This window comes from Notechis scutatus, chromosome Z, assembly GCF_049901735.1.
Source record: "Notechis scutatus isolate UNSWTSFEM ecotype Mainland chromosome Z, rNotScu1.2, whole genome shotgun sequence".
Taxonomy (NCBI): domain Eukaryota; kingdom Metazoa; phylum Chordata; class Lepidosauria; order Squamata; family Elapidae; genus Notechis; species Notechis scutatus.
Genome location: NC_142025.1, coordinates 78300035 through 78321140, shown reverse-complemented (window position 1 = coordinate 78321140; position 21106 = coordinate 78300035). Strand labels below are relative to the sequence as shown.

Here is a 21106-nt window from a genome sequence, read left to right as displayed (position 1 = left end):
TTGCTCCTTCAATATTTATTTACCTCCAGAACAAATTCCCGGATTTCTCTTATAGTTCCACTGCTGTCACGTTAGGGAGGAGAGTGAAAGGAAGAAAAAAAAAAAAACTTACTCTTTTGAAATGTTCGCCGCTTGTATCTCTTTCTTGAAACAAAGTATCCTTAGCAGCCTTCGAGGTTACAGGAACTCTCTCTTAGCTTTATCCCAGTCAGAAGCAACTTCCACAGCTCTTCCCTCTTCCTCCAGCACGAATCTTACCCGGCTGCTGGCTTCTTTGAGGCGGCCATTGCTGACCGCCGCTCATCCACCTCAGGAAAAAGGGGTTATTCCGGCTGGAAAGGGGGTCTGCGTTACCCCCAAACCTCTGTCCGGATCCCCTCTCTCTTCGACTGCCTCTACAAGGCAGCCATAGCCCCCAGACCTATTTAGATCGGGGGCACCTTGGCAGCGAACGCGGCAGGGATCGCAGAGACGCGAATTCCTGCCGCTCCCGAAGCCGCGCAAGACCGGAAGCCGAAATCTTTCATTGTAGCATTGTAGTGGTCACATCATGTTTGAAGACTGCCATTATTTGGCCAATGCCTCAAAAGTCTACCATTATGGATCTTAATGATTACTGTCCGGTTGCACTTACATCTATTGTCATGAAATGTTTTGAAAAGCTAAAAAAGGACATTATTATATCCAGCCTTCCTCCAGCATTTGACTTACTTCAGTTTGCTTATCATTCAAATAGCTCTATAGGGGATGCTATTTCTTCTGTTTTCCATCTGAGGTTGGCGCACTTAGAGGAATGAAATGTGCAAACACTCTTTGTCTACTTCAGTTCAGCATTTAATACAATAATTCCTCAGCATTTAGACAACCAACTGGGCCTTTTAGGGTTTAACACTGTTTTGTGCAATTGGATTCCTGATTTTCTTACTGATAGGTCCTAGTATGTACAAGTTGGGACTAATATTTCTAACACAATTTTTTTGAGCACGGGTTCACCTCAGAATTGGATCCTAAGTCCATGATTGTTCACCCTGTTGACCCATGACTGTTGTGCAAGATTTGCCAACAACCATATTGTGAAATATGCGGATCACACAACAATAGCTGGCCTTTTTCAGGATGACAATGAGAGAGCTTACCACAAGCACCTAGAACCTTTTTGGCACTGAGTGCCCAAACTGGAATGTGCATGTGTGTGTGCGCTGGAATGCCGGAAACCGAAGACCAGCTGGCCGGTGTGCATGCGTACACCAGCAAGCTGGTCTTCACATGCACCAGAGTGCCGGAAACCCAAAAACCAGCTGGCTGGCGAATGTGCTCACAAAGAGGGCTCTGTGTGCCACCTCTGGCACATGTGCCTTAGGTTTGCCATCATGGACCTAGAGGGTTTGGCGAACTGTTGTGATAAAAACAGTCTAATTTTAAACGTAGAAAAAACAAAAAAAATGTCAATTTCAGAAAAGGCAGGTACAACCATACACCCTGTGTTTTAATGATTCAGCTGTGGAGGTGGTTAGTAGCATCAAGTTTCTGAATGTGCAGCTAACAAGAAGGTTAGCTTGGTTGCTCAACTGTGAGACACTGGTGAAGCATGCACAGCAGTGCCTGCATTTTCTGCATCACACGAGAAAAGCTCATCTTCCTCCCCCTGTCCTTACCACTTTCTATAGAGGGACGACTGAGAGCATCCTGTCATATTGCATTACTGTCCGGTTTGGAAGCATTACTGCTTCAGACAAAAAGGCAGTGTAGAGAGTGGTGAGGATGGCAGAAAAGATTATTGGTAGTTCACTTCCTTCTATCCAGGACATAACATATACAAGATGCTTGAGCAGTATTCACAGGATTGTCTGGGACATTGCACATCCTCATCATGATCTGTTTTCCTTGTTACCTTCTGGGAGGAAGCTTTGTGGTATCTGAAGAAGAATATCTAGATTCAGTCACAGCTTTGTTCCATACAGTATTTTATGTATCATGGATAGATCTGACTGAAATTAAACATATCACTAATAAAAAAAAGTTTTATAAAAGACAAATCAAATCTATCAAAAACTGTATTTTATTAACCGCATGCCAAACTTTATATTCTGAACATTCTGATTTTTAAATAAATTAATAGGCTGAAAAAATAATGCTTTAAGGGTTACATTGATTTTAATTAGTTGACTTCTTCAAACATTTGTGTGTATTTTCAGGATCATGCAGAAGATTGAAAAAAGAAGCTGCTTTAATATTAGACCAAGAAAAAAGAAGAAACAAGAATGTATGTTTACTAACCTGAATATCCTGCATGTTGAGGCAATGTTCTCTTCTATTTTTCCTTTGAAGATGCTTCTCATAAGCAACAATTTTTTTCTTGCACAATTTTGTGGCCTGTCCTGTTTGACTGGCAAATTCAGAAACTAATTTAGAACATTTGCAATTAAGTTTTTCACCTGTTTTGATGTGTAAAAGGCTTACTTAAAAAACATAATTGTTCTCTTTTGTCTACTTTCTAGTTACTGGCTAGAAACCAGGAGACCATGAATTCTAGTCCTGCCTTAACTATGAAAGCCAGCTGAGTGACCTTGTATCAGTCAGTCTCTTTCAGTCCAACTCACCTCAAAGGTTGCTACCGTGGAGAAAATAGGAGGAGGAAAGAGTGTTGGATATATTCCACCCAGAGTTATCTTATAAGGAAGATGGGTGGCATTAAAAAATTAATAATAAAGAAAAAAATAAATGTTTGCTACCTTGAGTTATTTGAAAAAAGAATAAAGGTTGGATAGAAACAAAATTTAAATTCAGATTTCTATCTTTGCCCAGGTCTCCCCTATTACCTCAAATTCTCTTTTAAAGGAGGTAAAATATTTTGCCATGTATTGTATTTATCATCTTTGTATCAGCATATAGAATAAAACATAGGTCAAACATAGAAGATAATGTTTTTTGAATTGTTTTGATGTTTTACAAAAGATTTAAACAAAAAAATCAATTTAAAATTTAAAAAATCAATATAAATAAAAATGATTATCTTAAAACAATTGTTCAATGTATACACAAATTACTATACTATTCCTTTTTGAGTTAGCAACATTATGCTGAGTGCAGAAAGACTAAAAGAAATTAAAGGCATGAAATAATAGAAAGGAAAGGCAACATAGGTAAAACGAACTTACCTCCATACTATTCCGTCTTTTCTATATTTTCCATTCAGTGTTTGTCCTTGAAGCTATCCTGACTTCTAAAATGTTCATAGTATATTGTCCTTTCCTTTTCTTATGTGGCTTTCTCTTTTTGGGGATCTTATCCACTCCATCCAACACAATACCCTTGATCTTCCTCCTCCAAGATTCTTCTGTAATTATACTGTATTGGTTTTATAGGTTAATTCCTCACTTATTCTCTTTGACCAAATCATCCCAATGTACTTCTTTATAGTAACCACTAACTGGCATTTAATCCATTTTAATTTAGGAACCATTCATTTTTTAAAAACACTCTTTAGTTACACACATACTAAAGCAACTTCATTCAAATTATTTTTATGTTTTTCCTGATATACTCAGTTCTCACTTCCATTTAATAGAATAAGCACACTCTTATTTCTGTTGTGCACCCTGCAATACCTCTTGCACACCCGCACCATTTCTTTCTTTCTTTCTTTCTTTCTTTCTTTCTTTCTTTCTTTCTTTCTTTCTTTCTTTCTTTCTTTCTTTCTTCTTTCTTTCTTTCTTTCTTTCTTTCTTTCTTTCTTTCTTTCTTTCTTTCTTCTTTCTTTCCTAGATTTTAGTTTAATAGGACCATCTTGAGAAGTTATGTCTTGTTTCTTCCAAGTAACAGGTAGTGGATTAAAGATGATCTGGTATTAGAACTGATTAGACAAATTTATAATTGTGAATTGGAAGAATTAAACACTCTAAAGCAAGGACCTCCAACCTTGGCAACCTTAAGACTTGTGGACTTCAACTCCCAGAATTCCCCAGGGGAATTCTTTCTTTGTTATTTCTAAACTCTTTTTAATTATTACAATGTTAGTTAGTTTCATTGAATATTCAGTGAAGCACTTTTTCTATATAATTCTTATAATCAGTCATTTTTAAATCGACTTCCAGATTAATCTAAGTCTTGTTCTATAAAATTTGTTTCTCTTTCTTAACAATATTTATACACAGTCTAATATAGCAAAATAGTTTTGCTCCATTCTATATTAGTAGTTCAATTTAAGTATTCTTCTCTTTATAATTCAGAGAACCTTTTGGTTCTCTGTGTCCAGTCTTCAAAATCATATCTTTTTTAAGAATTCAAAACAAAAGGATTTTCCAATAGGAAGAATTCTTATAATTAATACCAATATCTTATTTCAAATCCATCTGAACCCTTAATCAGTTTTGTAATTTCCCAAAAAGGAAGTATACAACTGTAGTGCCCTTTTAAAGGTTTGAACAAGATGGCTTTCTCTCACCCTCCACATGCTTAGAAGCTGCTCACAAGAAACAACTTTTTGGAGTATTTAAGGGCAATCCTCTGGAGAGTGTGGAAAGGGAACTTCATGAAGACAGTAGTGTCACAAAAAACAGGAAAAGCCCAAGGGGGACATCAGGTCAACCATAAAACAAACTTACATAGGAAAAGGAATCAAATAAAAAAGGTATTAAAGAATCCCTATAGACAAAAGCCTAAGTAATTAAGAAAACTAGACAAATAAGAAAAGGAAACAAAAAGATAATTTAGAAAACCCTTACAAACACAGGACATACCAAATAAGCAAAACAAACAGACAAAAGACACAAAATATAAATTACAAAAGGGACAGACAGGAGATTGCCACAGAACAAATATGAAAAACTATCTTAAAGCTAAAAGAGATTAGAGAAAACCAAAAATACAATCTGGCCACCCCGCGGAGTTTGCCTTCCGCACCCCGCGGAGTTTGCCCTCCAGCGGGAATAAAGACAAACTCAAACAGGATTTGAAACATTAAGCACAAATACATTCACACAAAATCAACTTACAAAGGGAGAAAAGGGTATAAAAAACCAGGGACTTACCATAAGAAGCTAGCTAGCCCAGGAACGCAGACTTCTCCCTGTTCTCCGCCTTCCTGAAAAAATAAAAAGATCCAGCTTTCAAGCAATTGTCCGTATCCTTGCGCCGGAGCTCTCCCAGCGGGAAAATCAAATCCTTGAAAGAAAGGCATTTTGGCACCTTTCAACAAGAGGAAGTAACAAAGAGCTGGTCTACTTGCCAGCTCTTCATTCTGCTACAGTGATTGCCATTTGTACAAGGAGATTTTCTACTGTATAGTACAGTGTTGGTGTGGTGTTATGGGTTTTTGGTTCAATGTGTGGAGTGTGAAGGATGTGTGCTTGTGTTTATTTTCATGGTCATGATGTGCACTGAAGATGGTGTATGATTTCATTGTACGAGGTGCAATGACAATAAACTAAACTAAACTCAGACATTATCAGAGGCCATATCAGATGCATCACTATAAAATAGACATTCCTTTATATTGAAAGATAGCCTTATTTTCTTAAATATTAGTTTAACTTTATTGATATTCATTCTTAAAAGCTAGAGGCTCAAGAGATAAAATATGTGCATTTAATTTTACACAGAATTAAATAATAAACCAACAGATTTGCAAAAGATTACCATTATGAGAATATAAGCAATTTTAATAGGGCTATTGGCTCTGAGGGTCTTTTATAGCAATGTAATAACCTCAAAATACCTTTGTTTTTAAATTGTTTTGAAACAAAAAGTGTGGCTATATAATGAGAAGCTTTGATCTTGCTAACATTAGAGGACTCTGAATTTATATATTCATTCCTCAAAAAAAAAAAAAAAAAACCCCTTCCCTCCCCCAAGCTTTCATTTCAGAACTTCACTACAGTCCCGAGAAATTTAAAACTGCCCTCCTATTTTAAGGGATTCAGCATTTAGGGAAGGAATGGGGCTTCTTTTTCAGACACACACTCGAGGCAAGAATCAACTTTTCGGATTCTTGATTACGTACGCAAAATCCTTTCTCTGACTGTGGCAGGTACGTGATCTGCATTTGTTCGCAAGCCCGCTTTTGCCGGCAACCACTGACAAAAACGTGGTGCACCACCGCTTGCCTTTCTCCCTCGACCTTGTAAGGTTGCTATATTCGCCTAGAGCAGAGCAGTCACATAATACAGTGCTCGCTCCACGTCCCCAGCCTTCATCTAAATTTCTACGGCGAGGAACCTGCCCTTCGCACGAGCCAAAGCGGTATTTGAGCTTGAAGCGAGCTTTGGACTACAGTATTGTCGGCGAGTAACTATTTTACTGCAGCTCTATAACAGGTGCAACAGCTTAGTTCTCCATTTCAGATCCAAGATTATGAATGTCGGTTCGGCATTATTTAACAGCTCTGTCTTTAAAAAAGAATTCCTTCCCAGCGGAATGGGAGAGAATGTTGCACTACTTCAGCCTAAGGTCTATCATACAAGCCATTTGTGAACGTTTTAATATCACGCACCCTACCTTGTGCTTACTTTATAAGTGTTTTAGGAATAATTTGGCCGATACCTACATATGGGGATATGTTCTGCTGCTTTAATTATCAGCAGTTGCTCCTGATACGCTAATTTGTTCAGACAACACATCCGGTTCGTTGGGCCTCCGAAAGAAAACACCTGCCTATAAATATTGCATAGCTTCCCTCTCTGCCTTCCTGGCAAACTCAACAACGAAAAGTCGTTGTTATCCTGCAGGACATTCAGCTCCGCAACGGGACAGCAAACGAAGAGATTGCCCTTGCCTGTGCCTCTCCCTCTCTCTTGGCCTCGGGGACGGAAGTTGCCTTTCTAGTTGCTCCCTGGATGCCAGGCGAGAGCCAGCAATAACTTTCCACTCCGCGTGTATCCTCTTTTTAGACGCCCCGCGCTCTCACACAGGAGAAGGCAGGGAGCTCGAAACTCAGAGTGGGAGTCCGGCGTGACTGAAACACGGCGCGCCAACCAATTGGCCCAGCAGACGCCCGCCATCTACCCCACCGCCAGCTGCAATTTGATTGAGTTGAGAAGTTTCATTCAAGGCAGCGCAAGAGCCTGTTTCAAACTATGGAGACAGGGGCTACTCATTTCGGGGACAGCAAACCCGCCAGCGGGTAAGGATACTCGGGGGAGCATTTTAGATGCACTTTTAAATAGGAGAAGGGCTGGGCATAGGAGAAAGAGCAACGGGGAGAGGCTTGTCCTGGTTTTTATTCCTCTCGGCTGCAAGTTGTTCAGGGCGGGGTAGAACAAGCAGTGTGTGTATCAGGGATATTTCGCAGACGGCGTTTTGACGAAGAAAAGCCGCGTTCGGGTCTTGCATTTTCAACAGACTATTTTAAGGGTTAGTAGATTTAGGTTCGTAATTACCCTCTGTTCTTACTGAACCTCGCAAATCCCGCGCGTAGGCACGTGAGCCCTTTTCTAACCACAGTCCTTCCAGCCCCTTCTGGGTTGTATTATCTAATTCTAAGATAATTAGATTAACAAAAACTAGCAATAGGCGATGTTCTCCAATACAACGCCGCCAGTGCTCCTCAGCATAGTCAAATCTGGACTCGGGAGGGTGTCTCCCCGCTTCTCTTCGGCGTTCCTTCACCCCGCCTCTGCAGCTGTTGACAGTTGAGGGTGGAGTTGGAGCCTGGCCGGCAACTGGAAGGGAGCGAGTGGGAGGCGAGTCTTTTGCTTAGTTAAAGCGGCAGGAGACAGTGAAGGGTAGGGTCTTCTGGGCGACTGCTGGGCCCCGGCAAGGGGCTGGGCTTCGCATGCCAGGTTGAGCAGAAGGAGCATTTTGGCCCACAAGCCGTCTAGCCTCGCTCCTGTGTCGCACAAACCAGTGATTGGGGAATTATTCCAAGTTTAGTGTTGCCATGACACCTTAGTTTAAAGGATTCCAGGAGCTGCTGTGCAAAGTAGCATATTGCTTTATTGGAGGACTAAGACGAAGGGAGACTCATGTTTGAGTTCATTTTTAACCATGGAAACTCACTGGGTGATTCTGGATTAGTCACTTTGCCTAATTAACTTTACAAAGTTGTTTAGGTGGGGATAACATATTAGAGATTTCCATTCCAAGCCATACCTTGACCTCTAAAAGAAAAATTGGAATATAAATATAAAAAATAAATACTGTAGAGTAGTAGGGCTGAATGGGGCTGATATGGGCAACTGCAGAAGTGTTGTAATTCTTATGTTCCTCTGATGTTTCATAATTGGAAACATTCCTAAAACTATTAACTCTGTTTAATTATAAAAATAGACATGCTCCATATATTTGGTTTAGTTCTATTGAAAGGAACTTTAATACTTAAGTGATACAACTATGAGAGAACAGTTGACTCATATATTGTGTTATGACAATAGGATAACACAAATACCTGATTTGTTGTACAAATGTTAACTATACTGTTAGATGAGAGCATAAACTTATACAATTTTAAAAAGCGTGCACTAAATATTTTTAATAGAAAAGAAAATTTAGACAAGCTGAAAGCTCTTTTCTGTGGCAGTATATTAGTTTAGTAATTGAAAAAGCGTATTACCCATCTACTGTTCCAAATCATAAGTATTCATGGTTTAAAGAAATGCCTTTTAATAACCAGATGTTTAAATGTTAATATTTATTGCTTTCTATGTAAAGGCATACAAATATGCAACAATGTCAGGACAGCTTTGGAATGACTACAGTACTAATTTATTTTTAAAATCATAGACAAAAGTACTTCTAATACCCATTTTTCAAAAAGGTGTAGCCTTCCAGTCTGTCTGATTTGACTGTGAACTAAATATTTTTAGTATAAAATTCTACACTAAGCTTTAATTTTTCAAATATGCCTGAGGTAATTTTAAAAAAGTGACCTCTGTTTTATTTTAAAAAGCTTTAATGATTCACTGTAGTCTTTTTATTTTTCTAAACAGAAATTTCATCTATGCAATTATGGTTTACTCAATAAAACAATGTGCTATGTGAACACTAGCTTCTAATTAATACATTATAATTCTAATTAGAATTATAAATTTTAATTCTAATTCACAGTTTTTAATTCATAGTGAAATAAATTATTTCCCCATCTCAGTCTGGTTTACATACTGTAAAGGAAACTCAAGAAGATTATTTATTACAATGTTTGTATGTGAATTTTAAAGATTTTTGGAGATGATTAGGAGAGTCATATGCTGCTAAGTTAGCTTGCTTAACTGTGTTTCTGAAATAATCACAGTGCCTGGATTCACACATATTAGACCATGAGCCACAGTTTGCAAAATATTTTGCCAAGGTTTACAAACTACATTACTGCCTACTGTATCATGTCCTAGGCTTCTTTTTCAATTGCTATAAGTGAATGAATGTTCCAGCTCAATTCTTTATATACCATTTACATTTACAAGTGTATTTAAAGATCTAGGTGTACACAACAGCAGAAAAAAAGTTAATTCAGAATGAAAGAGATTTTAAAAATTTAAATAGAATAATATAATCTCTAGCATTTAGCCAAGATCTGTATTGCTGGCCTAGACCCTTAAAGTTTGTTTTTTTATATTGGAAATCAATAGAGTCTGAGAGTTTGTTTTTTTATTTAAACCCCTGGCCTGTATGTTTAGAGTGTCACTCAACAAAACATTTGCATTATTTTCAGGCCAAGGACCTGATCTTTATCCAACACTCATGTGAAATTTGTAACAGAGTTGTGGATTGTGGAAGTTAAATTGTATGTAAATTAAATATAACTGTTTATTAATGTTCATACAGAAAAAATGCTGAATTTGTTGCATGGATCTGTTATGATAGCTAAAACCATGAACTTTAAAACTATCTATGAGCAATGTTACTATTTTTCTGTCCTGATCATAAATAATCCCATCCAGTTTTGTGTCTGCATTATAAAATGTTCTGAAATTAGCCTCCTTACCCTCTAGTGACCAGGCGATGCATTTTTAGAAACTGTGTTGGTGTTAAAAGAAGAGATATTATTTTAGAAGGTTGTTTATATGCAGAATGTACTTGCATACGAATTTTTAAGAAACTTTTTCCCCCTACTGTTTTTCTTGTGGCATTTGTCAGATTATTAGAAAAGTTGATTTGCAGGACTCTGCAAGTTTTTAGAGAGATATTTCATAAGGTATATTTTTGTAAACAAAAGCATCTCTGAATTTTAAAGCAGTTGCATCTTTTGCAAAGTTCAGATAGCTGTCCCAGTTCATACACTATTTAGGCCAGCATCAGCAGAAAACCAGATATGCATGCACACAGATATATAGAACAGGTAGTCCATCGACTTAACAACAGTTCATCTAATATATGGCAAGGGGAAAAAACAAGAGTTAGATACAAATTACTGCAAGATGGTAAGGAAAAAGGAGGTTTGGGTTTACCAGACTTCGCTAAACATGTGGATTAATCTTCTGAATAAGAAATTACTTAATTTAGAGGGCCATGAATTAAGATTTGGATGGTATGACTATTTATGGTATGACAAGGTTAAAGTAAATGTTGATTTTTATAACCATTTTGTTAGATGTGCCATCTGAACAGTTAAGAATAAATACATAAGTTTTTTTTAAAGTTGCCCCTCTGGATTTCACCCCAGGAAGCTTTTTTAAGAAAGGAAATGATAGCAAAGCCAGACTGGTGGACTTATGGTCAAATAAGATTTTTTAATTTTGGTGATCCTATTGTCAAACCCAAAGAGGAATTATAATTAGAAGGACGCATCTGTCATTGGTTTACATATTTGCAATTGAAAAAAAGATTCAAAGTAGGTAAAATGAGTTATCGGTTTGACTTTCTTCTGGGTTTAATGGAAAAAAGACTTGGAAATTTATTTTGGAATTGTGATGTTATATATGTTGGTGGCAGCAAGATTACTTTATGCACAAAAATGGAAGGACACTGATTTCTACAATGGATGAATGGTTCCAAAAGCTAATGGAGTTAGCAGAGATGGCCAAGTTGACTGCTTTGATTAAAGACAAAAATGCAATTACCTAGGATTAACTGCTTGGAAACCACTTTAGGACTTTGTGCTTGAGGTGGAAAAAAAATTGGTTTTTATCAATAATTTGTTATAGAAATGGCTAGTTTATATTATGTAAAAGTAAAATGTTGAGGTTTGATTTATTACCTTATTCTAATGTATCAAAGGAAGTCGAACGTCAGTGCCTTTTCTTTCTTTTTTCTGTTGCTCCACACTTTTCCTCTCCCTTTTTCCTTCCCTATTTTTCTCCTATTTTCTTTTGAATTTTTGTATTATGTATTATAAACTAATAAAAATAATAAAATAAAACATATCAAACATAATCACCATGTAGACAAACAGACAGCTTATAAGAAAACTAAAGTCTTGAAAGCAGAAAAATTGTTAATGGTTTGTGCCTATAACAGGAATCTCTCATTCTTTCTTAGAAATGTTTACTTGATTATTTTGTTGTATGCACAAATACCATCACCTTATTGAAATCTTAAGAGGGCATTTTTAAATCACTGCAAGTGTATTTTTAAACAAAGTGTGTCCTTTAACAAAAAGATTGTTTAAATAAAGAAAATGCTGAATCCTAACAGTTCATTTAGTGACCATTCAAATTATAACTGCACTGAAAAAAGTGACCTATGATCATTTTCCAGAGATATGACATTTGCAGTATCCCCAGGATCATGTGATCACTTTTTGCGACCTTTCTGATAAGCAAAGTCAATGGGATAGCCAGATTCATTTAACAACTTGCTTAGTAATTTATCAACTGCAGTGATTCACTTAACAAGACAAGTTGCATCATAAAAAAAGATCATTAAAAAGGGGTCAAAATTTATATAGAAATGTCTTAACAGAAATTTTGGTCTCAATTGTGGTCATAAGTCAAGGATTATCTGTATTATGATTGTCTGTATTATGCAGATAAAGGATTTGAAGTTTCAAACTTCCTCTCCCAAAAGTCCTCTGGGCTTATGTACCCCGGCCTAGGTTCCTACTTTATTGTAGTTTTCTTGTCATATCTTCAAGATGATACTTATAGCTGACATTCTGGAATATGATAATCAGAGACAGCTTTCAAAGCTGCAAACCTTGCATGACTGGAGGAAATAAATCAGGAACCAAAGGCAAAGAGTTAGAAGAATGCCAGATTTCTTGACAGTGTGTTTTCTGACTATGTGACAGTGTACTTAGAAGTTGACCCTAACCCTAGCCCTAACTTTTCAGTAGCTAACTGTATCCATTTGGATCAGTTTAAATGAAGGCTGGGAATTTGATTGAGAGAAACATTTCTGACAATCTAAATTCATATCTTAACTCCAAGCTTTGTTTGAGTTCCTGCAACCCATTTTGGCAGAGATATGTTAACAGCTCGGTCTTCTGAAGTTTTATCTTGTTTCCACATTGCATTATATAAGTAGTTCTCACTTAAGTTTTGATTATTCAACTTTACAATGGTGCTTATGCCTGGTCCTCCAGTTATGGCTGTTGTAGTGCCCCACAGTTATGTGATCAAAATTAGGGCATTTGACAACCTGCCTACTTAACAATCAGAGTGTGCCCCACACCTATCTCTCTTAAATGTGCTTTTAATATGAGTACATGTTGATGCTGTGGTATGTTGGTAAGAATAGAAGTTTGGATCACAAATATTCATTAACACCATTCATTTAGCAATTATTTGAAGTTACAACAATGCTGAAAACAGTGACATGACCAGTCCTTTGCACTTACAAGTATCACACTACCTCCATAGTGATATGATTGTGATTTGGAAGCCTGGCAACTGTTTCACATGTACAACAATTGCAACAACCTCTGGTCATGTGATCACCATTTGCAAACTTGTCAGCAAAATAAATGGGGAAGCTGCCAGGAGGTTGCAAGTTGTGGTTTTGTGATGCCTTGCTTAATGACCACAGGTGATTTGCCTAACAATCGTGCAAAAATGTCTTCAAATTGGGTGTGGTAATATAATGCCTCACTTAATGACTGGATGCTTATTGATGAATTTTCCATTGTGGAAAATAGAAATTCCATTCTATCATGCTCATAAACCAAGAGCTATCTGTATAACAGGCCCCTTTCCTGTGTTTTCACCTAGCTAATTACAGGTAATCCTTATAATCACAATTGGGACCAAAATTTCTGTTGCTTGGCAAGGCACTGGTTAAGTGAGTTGTGCCTGAACTTATTACCTGTTTTTGCCATGGTTCTTAAGAAAGTCACTATAGTTAAGTGAGTCACGTGGTCATGAAAAAAGTCCAGCTTCCATCATTGAGTTTGCTTGTTAAAAGCACTCTTGGAAGGTCACGTGACAATGACATGAGCCTGGGACGTTGCAACCATTGTAAATATATACTAGTTGCCAAGTGCTTGAATTTTGATCCTGTGACTGCGGGATGTGCAGCAGTCATAAGCAGGAGGAGCAGTCATGTCACTTCAATTCCATTGTAACTTAGAACCGTCAGTTCATAGTTGTAAATCAAAGATTGCCTGTATATGCTAAATTATTTTTATATTATTCAAGTTTAAACAAATTGTTACTTTGTTCATCAGCAGAAAACAGCCTGATTAAATTACTTTCTTTAATTATTTAAGAATGTAACTCAATTAGGGAGAATCATTTGTGTGAGCAAGAATGAATGAAAAGGTTTTTATGAAGTGTCATTCTTATTAGCATTTTCTTTTTAGTTTTCTCCTATCTTTAATGAAAGATTAACTAATTTGGAAATTAACAGAATACTTCTGTAGATGAAAAATAGTTTTATCAGCATTTTTGCATTTTAGCTACTATTACTTTGAAGATGTTTAAATGAAATTTGCTTAACAAGCCATTTAATTTTTTTATTGTGATTCTTAATCTAATGATTTCTATAGTATTTGCACTGTTTAAAAATGTAAATTCATTATAGAATATCTAATTAAAACACCCTTGTAAAATTCTAAATTATGGCTCTTTGGAAATTCATTAGTTCATGAATTACTAATTCTCTTTTACACCCAATAGGTCATTTTCAAAGTATTAATTGATAGTAATTGGATAATAGGCAAAATGTTGATACATTATGCCTATGGCTTTTGACAGAGATATTTTCTTCTTCTGAATATTAAGTAAATATGTTAAATTCTATGTAAAATGTAGTATAAACTATGGTATGAAAAAGTAAATGTTGTAAATGATTATCTTTTCAGGTCTGGGTCTATGTTGATATAATAAACATAAAAGATATTAAATTGTCTTTATAATATTAATAATAAGGAGGGAATATTTGGAAGGAAATTACTCATTTTTCATACACATAGCATGCAAATAATATTAAACAGTAAAATGATATAGAAACTAACAAAGTGTTAATCTAGCTTCAGTTTCATAAACCATAAAGTTAATCTGCATTTTTTCTTTATTAATTTCAACCTTGGCATTCTAATCATCACCTACAAACAAGATATTTGCTTGCAAGTTCAGTCAATTGAGTTTGATGAGACTCATCAACCTCCTATTCTGTAGTAGTGTTTGAAAAATAAATTTGGATTAGTGCCATTGTAAAAGGTTGTCTGTGAAACCTGATTGAGATTGATTGCTTTGCACCCAAGGACTGTCCTTGTATCCTTTCTAAGTATGAAAGCAATACCCCTCTGCCTTTGTTTTTAAGATCTTAAGCAATAAGCAATACGATCTTCTGATTAAAAGGGTCCAGTTCCAATCCAGTTCCAATACTTATCAACATAGAATAATATTTTACTGTTTTTATTTTTGTAGTTTATCATGTTACTTTTATCATAGTCTCTTGGTTTTGGTGCCTTTGAATCAATCTTCATTGTTGGTGACTATATGGACAAATCATAGTTTTGAAGAAATCATTGCCTTATTTCTAGGACTGAGAGCGGGTAGCCCAAAGTCACCCAATTAGTTTCTGTTCCAAAGGCAGAAGTAGAACTTGTTGTCTGGAAGCTTCCTATCTGGAGCCTTTAGCCACTACACAAGCCAGTGGTGGTATTGTACCGGTTTGGCCCAGTTCTGCCATACCGGTAGCACCAAAGAGCAGCGGAGACCAAATCAGTTCTCTAAGACAGGGGTCTCCAACCTTGGCCACTTTTAAGACTTGCGGACTTCAACTTCCAGAATTCCTCAGCCAGCTTTCCATTGCTGGCTTAGCTTTGCTGGCTGATGAATTCTGGGAGTTGAAGTCCGCAAGTCTTAAAGTGGCCAAGGTTGGAGACTCCTGCTCTAAGACACTCTGCTGTTGGGTCCACCTGCCCACCTGGGCTCCCATACTGACCTGCTTTTGATTGCAGCGCATCAACTGCTGAAGCGACGGGGAGAATACAGGAGTGCAGGAGGTGAGTCAGAAAACCTCTTCTCCTGTGCAAAGTGCACATTTGGCACATGCGCATGCACAAAGTGCAAAGCACGCCCACCAAGCCATGCCCACCAAACCAGTGGTATACTTTTTTGAAACGCACCACTGACACAAGCTGGTACTTATCATAGTGTATAGCTATTTCTTAGATAATTTGTGTCACCAAATATAGTTTTAATATTAACCATCATTTACTTGGAATCTGTAAATTTTAGGATTTTCAACTTTTGTGCTATTTAAGATTTTAGTTAACTGATTTTAGTAAATAAATGCTTGGCTTTTGGATGGGTGGGTGGGAGGATTCACAATTTCATGTTTTGAAAAGTTATTCTATGGTGAATCTAGGTCAGAAATACAATAAATTTGAATTTTAATCTGAAAAGTTCAGATTAGATTTATCTTGCTTTTTTGTACTATCTAAATGAGAAATTGCAATTGTGTTACTTGTAGGTGTTTCAGAAGATAATTAAAGCCACAATCTTAAGTAAACTTGAGGGCAAGTCCCAAATATTTGTGTACTTTACTGCTTATTAAATTTGCTTTCCTTGGACTATGTCACTATTTAAAGAAGCTTTATAGACAAAAATTCATCAGATATTTCCTAGCATAAATAGATTTTACCTTCTTAATTTAGGATATTGATGAAGTTACTGACAAAGATTTAAAAAATATTGATCTGAGTAAATTCTAGACTACTTACAAGGGAGGCCGTTCACTGAGAAAACATTACTTCTGTATGGAATTGCTGGGTCACTGATTAGTAAATGCCTTTCCATCATTTTATGATTTTATAAACCTTTTCACATTGTTAAAACATTACTTGCTTTCCTATCACTAGCAAAAATCATAATATTTTACATTATAGCACTAGCTGTTTTCATTTGGTCCTCAGAATATAAATATGGTAGCAAGTACTGAACTACTCATAGAGAAAGTGGTTTTTTAATTTTTATTTTCGAAGTTCAAGATCAAATTTCAAAGGAACCTAAGATGTTAAATCATATTAGATATCTTCTGTCTTAATATCTAGATTTTTTTTGAAGTATTTATTAATGAGATCAAAAAATTTATCCTTTTAGTTGGGTATTTTTATGATTTGATTCTTTAAAATACTTATAGTACATGTAGGAGTTTTGATTTAAAAAATTCATACAGATGATTCAATATTTTAATCTGGCATTTCAAATATTTTTGTTCAGTTAACATTCTTGAAGGAATCAGTTCCATCCTTTGATGATAGGTTGGCAATTATTAATATAAAATTCCAGTTTGAAATCTTACAAATAATGTTCCATTTGTTTACTGTGGGTACTTCTAAATTTCACCTTTTTATGTATGTAGTTACACTTGTGTTTTTATTAGCTTCTTGCCTTTTTCATCTTTTTTAAAAAAATGCTTACATCAAGATGTCTTAAGTTACTTTGCCTGATTTGTATTACATTTTGGCTTTTTTTTTAAATGAAAAAACATGTCTTTCATTCCTTTTTAAAGCCCCTAAAAGCTGAATTAGTCTTTATATTAAAAGTTATCTAAGTCATTTAAATAAAAAAAAGAAATAAAACAAATAAGCTTCTGAATAGTAAGGTGCTGTGAGAATCTTGATAAATAGCCACTAGTGATTCATCGACTAGAAAATTTCTTTTACTATTGTAAAGCTATTGTAAAAATAAGTTATTCTTCATGTTTATTTTATTTAGTATATTAAATTGTGTTTGAAAATGTGTTACTATTAAATTGCCTACTAACTTGACTGTTGTACAATTTACTCCAGTCATCTAAATTGAGAAGGCAGCATTTTTCATTTATGTGTTTATTTGACAGGGGTGTGTTTGGACTAATGCATGCTTTGGTTATTATGAAGGGCACAGTCTTGAAAGAACCCAACTCAACAAATTTATTAAGGGTAAATAATATGAAAAAGGAGAAAACATACTGGTTTGTTATTGATGACATTTATTGTCATCTCTATATGTGATGCCTTGGGTTTTAAGGGTGTTTCAAAAATGGAGCTTAAAAATTTAGTTTGCTGTGAAACTGTTCAAATATACCAGGCAAAAATTATGGTGACCATGATTTTTAAACAGCTATGTCTACTTTTAGCCACAAAATCTCTGTTCTTATGTTGGAAGAAATGTCCATCTGGGTTCAGTTCCAAGTGAGGAAAGACACTGGAAACATGGAAGCTGCTTGGAAAGATGGTTTATTGATGAACAGGATGGGTTTCTAGGCAGAAAAAGGGAAGGGATGCTAAGTGTGCCTGGGTTTTATGCCCTCTTTTAGGCTTTGAATGTGAGCTTGTGCTCTGATTGGTTGTCAGACTCCCATGGGGCCATGCATGCAGGGGTAACTTTGTAGGTTTTCTTTTGAGTCCCAGGCTTGGTTGACTCTTGCTAGGTCATGATGTAATGAAAGGGCTTTTAGCAATTCCTATTATGGCTCTGCCTGAAGGAGGTAGATTTTTGTTACGTAAAATAGCCTGGCCCAAGTCTTAATGGCCCATTAACCGGGGGGGGGGGTGTTTCTGCCTCTCTGAGTTTCTACTTCTCTTGTAGTGGAAATATTCTGCCTTTTTAGTATATCCTAAAATATTTCATTTTCCTAGGAGAGGGTGAGTTTTAACTTCCAATACTTACTTGCAAATTGGCATGTCCTACCCAGGTGGCATAACAGCCCAATTTTCCTCCCGGGTTGAGGTAAAATTACAGATAGTCCTTGATTAACAACCACTAATTCAGTGACTTGCAACAATACTGAACAAGTGCTATTTAAGACCAATCATTGATGTTCCAGCTCTCCCAAGTACCCAGGTGATTATGGTCTGGATGTTTAGCAACCAGCTGGCACTTGCAGTGCTGATAGAGTTCTGCAGTCATGTGATTGCCATTTGTGACTTTTCTTGCTAGCTTTCCACAAGTGAAGTCAATGGAGTCAAAAGAGAAAGTTGCAGGATACACCTGTAAGCTACTCTTGCTTCCATATTTTTCTCCCAAGGATCCTAGCTATAGAATAACAGATCTTTGGGATTTCATGCTTACTCACAGTACCATCTGCCTATACTCTGTAGTGCATATCCAGCCATGCCACTTATGCATCCTCCCACACTCTTTAGTAACCACCCCACTCAGCTGTGTTCGTGCAATAACAGCCATCTGCATACCCTCTTAAACCCTTAACAGCAATCTTCCACTCAGCCATGCTTATGCTGCCCCGTGGTAGCCATCTGTATGTTCTTCCCACATTCTACACCACTTCTCTACCTGGCCACATACAGACCATGCTGCAACAGCTGCCCATCGTGGCCACTGTCCATAGCATCCATCTGGCTGTTGGTCTGCTTGCAAGTTGCCTGGGACTTGCAATTTCTTGCCAGATTTCCCATTGTCTTTGCTTGTTGGAAGCAGCAGGAATTCACAAGTCACGAGACTTCAAGTGAGGTTGTTTAACAACCTACAATTATTGCTTAACAATGGCAATGAGAACTGCTTGGATTGCTACTGCTAAGTGCTGTACTCATTTGACATTGTGCTTAGTGACATAAATTCTGGTTCCAATTACTTTTGTTCAGTGACAATGTATATTTTATCTCTAGCCTATGCACGAGTTATTTACAAACATATTAGTATCAGTTTTCTTTGTTAAACTAATACTATCTCACAACAATTACAAAGTGTACAAGATCTGTAATATTTGGCCATCTTTCCCAATGCAAAGTCAGGTGGTGTGGTTGTGTCCAAAGGTATATTTGGGAAGAGTGGTGAAATATGGGGCATATTCCTTGCCTTCTCATCACTACAGTATTTTCTCTCCCAATTATTTGTCCTTTCCATTATCGGTACATTTCTTAAATCTCTTTCAAACCATTATCCCCTATCTTAAAATTTAAATCTTTAAATCTCCAGGCTGCCAAGAAATAAGTATATCTCAGCTATTTTATTTATAGGAGGAAAATGGGTTTATTGAAATTGATCTGCTTTAACAATATAATCAAATGGCATCATTATGCATTTTTACCTTGAAAACTAGCAGTTGGTTTCTCACTATAGTACCTAGAAAGCATTTATACTGCACTGGGCTTTATTGCTTATTTGCCAATTTCTTTGTATTTATTACTATCAATCATATCTAAACACATCTAAATATGCAAAGAAACCAATATTCCATGAAAAAAGAAAACTTCAGTTATTCTGTTCTTTAGGACCTAGGTCTGTCTCCATTCTCTCTGAGGCTGTATTTGCACTGGTGTCTTCCCAAATTATTTTATTTTATTTTTGAAGAGGAAGACATAGCAATAACAATAACACTTAGTGTTATATACCACTTCATAATGCTTTGCAGCAATCTCTAAGTGGTTTACAGAGTCAGCATATTGCCCCAAAAACCTGGCTTTCATTTAGTGACATTGGAAGGATGGAAGGCTGAGTCAACATTGAGCCAGTAAGAATCGAACTCTGGCAGTGAACTGAATTAGCTTGCAATAATGTATTCTAACTGGTTGTGCCATCAGTGCTCTAAATGAGTCTAGAGAGCATGGCCCTTCAGAGTTCTGCTATATGCCGTTGTGGCTGATTACTTTGCTTGTACTGAATGAAATTCTAACAATTCAGTACTGACTTAGAAGAGACACAGTACAGCAAGGCAGTGACTGGCAATAAGGAGAGCTGATTTTAGGAGAACATTGTTTTGTGCCAACTCAAGGATGGGTGGAGATCCCTTTAATGAGTGGGATGGCCCAAAGATTGTTAGGTTGGTAGGAAACTATTTTGAGGAAAATTCTGGGGCTTTTCTCAGCTTTTGCTACTTATATTGTCATTCATGCCCTATTACCGTGATGGCGAACCTATGGCACGTGTGCCACAGGTAGCACGCAGAGCCATTTGTGCCGGCACACGAGCCGCAGGCAAACTTACCTGTGTGCGCGCCTCACAGCTGATTTTTCAGCTGGTTTGAGGTCTTTTTTGGCCTCCCAGAGGCTTGAAAAAACCCTCTGCAGACTTTGCAGGCTGAATAATAGGCCCATTGTGTCATTTCCTGTAATACTGGAAGTGATGAAACAGGCCTATTATTCGGCCTGCAAAGCCTGCAGAGGGCTTTTTCAAGCCCCTCTGGGAGGCCAAAAAAGGCCTCAAACTGGCCGAAAATCAGCTGTGAGGCGCAGTGCAGGTAAGCGGGTGGGGGGATTGTGCATGCATGTGCAGGGGGTCAGGGGCGCATTGCCTTCTGAGTGCTGGCACATGAGTGTGCAAGCGTGCACAAAATTTTTGGCACAGGAGCCCAAAACGGTTAGCCACCACTGCCCTATTATATGATTGTGGACATAACATCTATAATATTTGAATACCCGTTCTTAATTAAATCTACTTCCACATAATGACAAGATGGAATGTTAAAATTAAAAAACACATTTCTTATTCTTTTTTTATTTCTAAGACTTTCAGAAATGATTGTACCAAAATGTATAATCCAGGATTACAATTTCTTTCTTTTTTTTAAATTTTGCTATCATTCAAAAATAGGAAACTGATGAAGGGTTGATGTAATTCTAATGATTGATTCAGTGAAATTTCTTCCTTGCACACATGGCATTATTTCAGTTGGAATAATGAACATGATTATGAGTATTGTATATAGTTTATCATCTTACTCATGCTCTTTTTCCAACAAAATGGCCCTCATCTATACAGATCTTCCCAAAGGTAGCTTATGCAATATTAAACTATATTTTCTCTAATGTGCGACAAAATATAAAATTGCCTTTCAGTTCTTCTCA

General features: G+C 36.7%; 1 protein-coding gene across 3 annotated transcripts in view; it reads left to right on the top strand.

Moving 5' to 3' along the window:
* Positions 1 to 6627: 6627 nt before the first annotated feature.
* The window catches only part of COBL (cordon-bleu WH2 repeat protein), a 129260-nt gene continuing 114781 nt past the window's right edge, over positions 6628 to 21106 (top strand). For all 3 annotated transcript variants that reach the window (XM_087946459.1, XM_087946462.1, XM_087946461.1), the window contains exon 1: positions 6628 to 7120. In XM_087946459.1, coding sequence (XP_087802585.1) covers positions 7074 to 7120 — 47 coding nt within the window. In that variant the 5' untranslated portion in view covers positions 6628 to 7073. The remainder of the gene's footprint in view (positions 7121 to 21106) is intronic.